The sequence below is a fragment of the Fukomys damarensis genome, unplaced genomic scaffold (genome assembly GCF_012274545.1).
Source record: "Fukomys damarensis isolate Sample0158 unplaced genomic scaffold, DMR_v1.0_HiC HiC_scaffold_33, whole genome shotgun sequence".
Lineage (NCBI taxonomy): Eukaryota > Metazoa > Chordata > Mammalia > Rodentia > Bathyergidae > Fukomys > Fukomys damarensis.
In genome coordinates, this window is record NW_022900945.1 from 56507175 (window position 1) to 56514370 (window position 7196).

The 7196-nt window shown below is 48.2% G+C and overlaps 2 protein-coding genes across 4 annotated transcripts in view; one reads left to right on the top strand and one right to left on the bottom strand.

Annotated features, from left to right (window-relative positions):
- Nup210l (nucleoporin 210 like) overlaps nt 1-2457 on the top strand; it is a 92177-nt gene extending 89720 nt beyond the window's left edge. Inside the window, exons 36-38 of one of the 2 annotated variants that reach the window (XM_010643966.2) lie at nt 650-751; nt 2057-2131; nt 2220-2457. In XM_010643966.2, coding sequence (XP_010642268.1) covers nt 650-751; nt 2057-2131; nt 2220-2320 — 278 coding nt within the window. In that variant the 3' untranslated portion in view covers nt 2321-2457. The remainder of the gene's footprint in view (nt 1-649; nt 752-2056; nt 2132-2219) is intronic. The other variant, XM_010643965.2, reaches the window with a different exon arrangement.
- A 143-nt stretch (nt 2458-2600) lies between these two features.
- On the bottom strand, nt 2601-4136 carry Rps27 (ribosomal protein S27). Of its 2 annotated transcripts, XM_010643964.3 has the most exons (4): nt 4081-4136; nt 3609-3717; nt 3224-3334; nt 2601-2684 (listed from the first exon to the last, which is right to left on the bottom strand). In XM_010643964.3, exons 1-4 carry the CDS (start codon nt 4084-4086, stop codon nt 2656-2658), a joined length of 255 nt encoding a protein of 84 aa, XP_010642266.1. In that variant the 5' UTR covers nt 4087-4136; the 3' UTR covers nt 2601-2655. The 2 variants fall into 2 exon arrangements, with proteins under 2 accessions (XP_010642266.1, XP_019066159.1); XM_019210614.2 differs by lacking the exon at nt 2601-2684 and having other exon boundaries at nt 3243-3334; nt 3532-3717.
- Between the last annotated feature and the right edge of the window lie 3060 nt (nt 4137-7196).

Genomic DNA, 7196 nt, shown 5'->3' on the forward strand with positions numbered 1-7196 from the left:
AGATAGGGTCTCATTATGTAGTTGAGACTGATCTGGAACTCACTATGTAGCCCAGGCTGGTCTTGAACTCTCAGTGATCCTCCTGCCTCAGCCTCCCAAGTGCTGGGAATTACAAGCATGTGTCACCACACCCAGCTCCAAGTGTACAATTTTATTAAAGCTAAAGTTAGTACAAATACAAATGCTCCCGAGAAATGACAAATGACATCCTGAGTAGAGCAAGGAGTAGCTAAATTAAGAGGCCACTGGTGTTCTTAAGTTTCAGGTTAAAGTACTTAAGAGATATAAACTGAACATACACTGTCACAAATTTGGTGAAGGGGAAATTTGGGGCTATTAAAGGACACAAGACTGAGACAGGAGGATCAGTTCCAGGCCAGCCTGAACTGCGTATGAACACCCTGTCTCAAACTCCCCTCCCAAAAAAGGGGCACTAGAAAGATATGCATTTTAGTGGTGAGCAAGGGCCACACATGATAGTGCGTTGACTGTAATTCCAGCACTTGGGAGGCTGAGGCAAGAGGTTCACACTGAGTTCAAGGCAAACCTGGACTATACAGCAAGTTGGGGTCTCAAAAAAAAAAAAAAAAAAAAAAAAACCCCAAAAAATTAAAAAAATAACCACTGTCTTGTTATGGCCAATATACAGAGAAATGTGAAGATTCGGGTGTCTTCAAGCAATTGATTGGCTCTTACCAGATCCTCTTTACCTTCTTTGTGGTGCTGGCATCCACAGCTTTCATCTTTCTAGGTAAGGTGTTCTTGTATTCAGCACTGTGGACTCTGATAATGTCCCAACCAACAGGGATGAAAATCAACACCTGAGTTAGCCTTCCTAGGCCAGTCACCTAGATTAAAGGTCCTCTTCAACTTATCCCCAAGAAGCAATCACCTGATATGCAAAACTGTGAGAACCACTCATGTGGAAGTCACTCATCTTGAGATAAAAAAGCTACTTTTGGGGCCAGGGATTTAGCTCAGTGGTTCCACCGCCTACCTTGCAAGGCTAAGGACCTGAGTTCAATCGCTGGTACAAAAAAAAAAAAAAAAAGCGACTTTTGGTCGGGTGTGGTGGCACACGCCTGTATTGCCAGCACTTGAGAGGCTGAGTCAAGAGACTGCCATTCAAGGCCACTACACAGCCTGTCTCAGAAAAATTAAACTTTTGCTCCAGTTCATGGCTAGAAATGATCCAATACATCACTACTGTCTCCACTCACATTCTCCCATCTTTAAATGAAATGTTGATACTTATGCAGGTTAAATTAAAGTGTTGGGCTGCGGATGTAGCTCAGTGGTGCTGCCACCCGCATCACAAATGCAAGCTCCCCAGTATCAAAAAAAGGAAAGAAAAAAATTGTCTTGCACTAGTATAACCAGTAGGTTATGAGCTAAGAATTGTCCTTCATTCTGTGAGGATTGCAGAATGTCCAAAAAACTAGTTGCATTTATTTCCTTTTTACCTACCTATATATGGGACAGTATATTTGGGGGGGATACCGGAAATTGAACTTGGGTCCTTGCGCTTTCAAGGCAGGCAGCAGAACTGCTGAGCTGAATCCCCAGCCCCCTTTCCCACATATTTTAAATCACCTCTACATTACTTACAAACACCAAATACAAATTCTATATTACTAGTTGATTTTTGGTACCAGGATAGAATTTAGGACCTTCCACTTACAAGGCAGGCAGCAGAACCACTGAGCTAAATTAAATCCCTGGCCCTATATCACTAGTTAAACTGTATTTTATTCAGGAAATGGCAAGGCAACAAGTCTACATATTAAGTGCATCACTGTTGGGTTTTGTTTTTTTTTTTATTTTTTGCTGGGGGCAGAAACTGAGGATCAAACTCAGGACCTTGCACTTGTGAGGCAGGCGCTGGAACCACTAAGCTATATCCCCAGCCCTACTGTTGAGTTTTTAATCCCTACAGGGTAAGAGGTTTTACTTTTCGTATCAATACTTCAATTATCTCAGCTTAGAAAGGACCACTCAAGACCTTCCAGTAAGAATCACATGATGCTTTCTGTGACATCTCTTTTCATTTTTCTAGCATACAATGCCTTCCTAAACAAGATGCAAGCCGTTCCAGTTGTTTATGTACCAAATGTAAGGACGCCACAGCCAGGTAAAGAAGTACTGTTCCACTCTGAGAAGCTCAGTCAGTCACATTTAACTTAACCCTTCCGACATCTCCCTTCTCCCTTACCTTTCAGGTCTTTATACCTCCACAGATTCTCCTCCTCCCTTCACAAGCCCACAAGCCCCAGGCCCCCACAGCCAGCTTCCGCACTGGCTATGGAGCGCAAGGCACTGACCTTGGACACGTCCCCTGTAACTGTCAAGGGAAAGATTTCCAGCCCAGCCACATTCTCTACACTAAGCCTCTGAAACAAGACTCCTGCAAGTATAATCACAGGATTTTAAGCTGTTTTAATAAAAGTGGTGTTGGATTGTGTTATATTGTCAGTTCTTGACACTAAGAAAACATTATTATCCACTTACTTGCCCCAAATGACTATTGCACTCTTCTGGCTGCCCCTCCATGCTGGAGGCATGAGCTTTCTAGCAGTTACACAAGACAATAAAACAGGACATATCCAAAATGTGTTTATTGGGATGGCTTCCCATTCATCTCGACTCAGGGTACTGTTAGTGCTGCTTCCTCCTGAAGGAGCATCCTGGAAGAAAAAGAAGGGAATGTTACCTGAGACCTGCCTACCGCCCCATCCCAGATCACCCAGAGCTTTCCAGCCAGTCCAGCTTCTGTCTGTGACATCCTTTACCAGAACCCATCAGTGCCTGCCTTACTCAGTGCTTTGGGATTTATGTATGGTTTCTAGTAATACTTTCCTTAAAAGTATAGAACCCAACCCCTTACAAAGCACTCTCAAAGTTTTTTTACATTAGGACACATTTTTATTTGTTAAAATTTGAAAGGTTACGTAAGATCTCAGAAAATCTTTTTTTCCAAATTCACAGTCTATTCACTGGATAAAACAGATCAGTAACTATCAGAAAGCAGTCTTGTTCTCACACAATGACGGATTTCAGAGTTGAGGGGGTTGTTTTAGGACACAGGATCTCGCTATGCATGCAATTCAGGCTGGCCCAAACCCAATCCTTCCTCAGTCCTGGGGTTACCACCATGCCCCGCAAGAGCTTTTCTTGTGCTTCCCTAAAACACAGAGCCCAAACCCACGTTAGTTACTCCTCTTACCTTCTGTGAGCCTTGCTTTTCCTCCCGTAGGCTGACAGAGGACAGTGGAGCAGCCGACACACAGCACTACCGTCTGTGCGTGGCTAAAGACCGTGGTGATTTTATAGCATCCTGGGGGGAAAAGCACCGCGTCAGCGGCCCACTGAGCCACCCGCCGTGATCGCAGCGCTCTGGGAGGCTGAGGCAGGAAGAGGTGCAGTTCCCCTCCCACCCGGGCAACTCTGACAGGCCACATCACGCCAAATTACTTTTGGGCTACATATGGAAGTTTCAATGGGAGCACGAACTCCTCCTATGGAAGCTTTTACCAGTTTCCTAATGGGAATTTTAGGAACGTCAGCAACAGCATCCCCTGCGGACTGGGGCAGAAGCGCAGGCCTCCCACCTGGGCACTTCACATCCATGAAGTAGGAATTGGGGCTCTGCACCAGGCGCTTCTTCTTGTGCTTCCTCTTCTCCTCCTCTGGAGAGGGGTGAAGGAGATCTTTTGCGAGCTAAGAGGGACCAAAAAGGAGAGATTCAGAGATGCTCGGCGCGGAGACTCGCCCGCCGCCATCTTAGCTCGCTCTGCGGCCCCCGCTGCGCTCCGGGAGTATGTGCTTCCTTCTCCTCCTCTGGAGAGGGGTGAAGGAGATCTTTTGCGAGCTAAGAGGGACCAAAAAGGAGAGATTCAGAGATGCTCGGCGCGGAGACTCGCCCGCCGCCATCTTAGCTCGCTCTGCGGCCCCCGCTGCGCTCCGGGAGTTAAGGCCCCAGCCCGCACGGGGGGTGCGTGAGGACCTTCTGTTATGGGCGCAGCGTGAGGCCGCGCGCGGACAGGAGAGCAGAGCTCCGCGTAACCCGAGCGAGGGACTCACAGGCATGTTCTCGTGGGGAGATCGTCACCGCCGGAAAGGAGCGAAAGCGGAAATCCTGCGCCTTATATGCGTCGCCCTTCCGGAAGTGACGCGCGCGCTTTAAGCCGCCATGTTGGAAAGGTCCGGCTCCTGGCGGTCGGCGATAGAGTCTGCGGCTGCCATTTTCAGAAGGTCTCTGATAATTCTGTCACATGATTGGGGTTCCCCCTTTATTTACTGTCAAGAGATGAATAAATATTTTTACCTTTCCTGCTTGCTGGGCTTGGTGGCACTTCTCAGTATCTTCCTAAAAGAATTAAAAGCATCATACCACAGTGATATATGCACACCCGTGTTTCTAGTGGCACATTTATAATAGTTAGATCTTAGAAACAGCCCAAATGTCCATCACCCGACAAATGGACAAGGAAGATGTGGGTTTTCAAACAAGGGAATACTGCTATGCCATAAAGAAGGATAAGCTTGAGACACATAGCTAAATGGATGGACCTTGAGATCATACTCTTAAGTGAAATAAATCAGACACCTGTGTTTGAATACTGCATTGCTTCTCTAGTGTAATAAACCAAACGTGGAAATAAGGACTAAATGTACATATTGGAAAATGTTCAAATGAAAAGGAGAACATGGGAGGGGAGACGGGGAAAGAAAGGAAGGGACAAGGAAGAAGAAGCAAAAAGTGAAAACAAAGTTTTTGTATATAAGGAAGGGAAGAGGGGTCGAAGGGATAAGAGGGAATGGGAAAAAAAGAAAAAGCTATGTCATGTACAGGTACAAATTCCCTATAATTAATGTTATCATGCCTATCTAAAATGTACCAGGGCTGGGGATTTAGCTCAGTGGTTCTGCTTCCTGCCTTGCAAGCGCAAGGACCCGAGTTCAATCCCCGGTACCAAAAATAAAAATAAAAATAAAAAATAATAAAAAATAAAATGTACCAATAAATTCTTTGCTTCAAAAAAAGGGCCAGGGATTTAGCTCAGTGGCACTGCACCTGCCTCTGCCTCACAAACATGTAAGGGTAAAGAGATGACGGTAGGTGTAGACAGGCAAGTGTCCCTTCACCTGTGCTCCCAGAAGATCCCTCAGCACAGGCTCCGCAGTGCGCCCCTTGAGAGGCGCTGCTCCAGTGTTGCAGAGAGCTGTGCCCTGCTTTCCTCCAGCTTGGCGACACTGAAGTCGTGAGAAAGGCTGAGCTCACAGCATCCTCCTGTGCATCGTGGACGAGCGTTCCAGCGCTTCTTCGCCAGAGGAGGAAGGAACTGGTCCCAGTGGCACCAAGGCCCGCTAATTCCAAAGAAAGACCAGGCGAGGCCGAGAGTGTGAGTTCTAGTCCAGTGGGGAGCCGGCTCCTGGAGCAAAGCCCTGGTGTGCTGACCTCATCCATTCCAGAGATGTGAGTGTTCCCACCATGCTGTTTTCAGACTACCCCAGTGGCACCACCGAACGGTTAGGACTTGTACCTAATTTAGCTTCAGGAGTCAGGAGAACCAGCTCCAGCACATTACTGATGGGTCCGGAAAAACTGAGGAAATGACCAGCTGGTGAGCTCTGAAAGACAAGAGCCAACCGTGGAGAGACCTGGAGGGAGAGTGTGAGCATTCTAGTCTGAGGATAAAACTTATGGACGGAAACCCAAGGCCAGAATATGGCCACCATAATTGGGGTAAAAGGCACTGTTGTTGTTGTCATCATTTTTGTTAGTGTGTCTGTTTTTTTGTTTGTTTTTTGAGACAGGGTCTCACTATGTAGTTGACATTGACCTGGAACTCAGTATGTAGCCCCAGCTGATTTTTTCTTTTTCTTTTTTTTTTTTTTGGTACTGGGTCCAAAAAACAACTTGGGTCCTTATGCTTGCTTGCGAGGCAGGTGGCAGAACCACTGAGCCAAATCCCGGCCCTCCCAGCTGATCTTTTTTTTTTGAGACAGGGTCTCACTGTATAGTTGAGACTGACCTGGAATTCACTATGTAGCCCAGGCTGGTCTCGAACTCACAGCGATCCTCCTGCCTCAGCACGTACCACCATGCCCAACAGTGTGTTTGTTTTTTGAGACAGCATCTTGCTAAGCCGTCCAGGCTAGCCTTGAACACACTGTGTAGCCTAAACTGGCCTCAAATTTGTGGTGATCCTCCTGCCTCAGCCTCCCAAGACCTGGGATTTACAGTGTGTTCTACCACGCTCAACTCCTGGGGTAAAAGGCACAGTTGCCCTACATTGGGAGCCACGGGGAGAGTACAAAGAGGGTGCAGGAACACTAGTTACAGGGCCAGACATGAGCAAGCACACGCGGCGAGGATTCAAAGTCTGTATGGGGGGGGGCAAAGTGGCACGGTGGTGGAGTGCTTGTCGGGTACACTCAAGGTCCTCGGTGAGACACACACCCCCCCAGCACCAAACACACACACATAAACACACCAGAAGTCCAGATCTAGGCCAAATAAAATGGAAAGAGCCAGTGAGCGAGCACAGCGTGGTGGCTCACGCCCATAATCCTAGCACTTGGGAAGTTGAGGCAGAAGGATCACAGTGAGTTTGAGGCCCGCCTGAGCTACACAGTCCAAGGCCAGCCTGAACCTACAGTGACACCCTGTCTCAGAAAGACAGATCTCGCACAGGGTCCCAGAGAACAGTGTGCACGCCGCTCTGTGTTTATGTTGGGTGTAAGGGTCTGATTTGGAACTACAATTCATTTTAATTTGATTTTATTCCACCAGGGGGCAGACGGACCCAGCAAATCACCAAGTAGGGGTATCCCGCTTTTTTCAAAAGGAGCTGGGCTCGGTGCGATTTAAAGTCGGAGCACCACCGGTGGGATTCCAGGTGGGACTGCCCCGCCCCTGTCCCAAGGGCCCTGCCCACCTGGAGCCCAGCGCGGCCGGGGGCCGAGGCCGGAGGGGACTAAAATTCATTACTTTGATTTTATTCCACCAGGGGGCAGACGGACCCAGCAAATCACCAAGTAGGGGTATCCCGCTTTTTTCAAAAGGAGCTGGGCTCGGTGCGATTTAAAGTCGGAGCACCACCGGTGGGATTCCAGGGGTGACTGCCCCGCCCCTGTCCCAAGGGCCCTGCCCACCTGGAGCCCAGCGCGGCCGGGGGCCGAGGCCGGAGGGG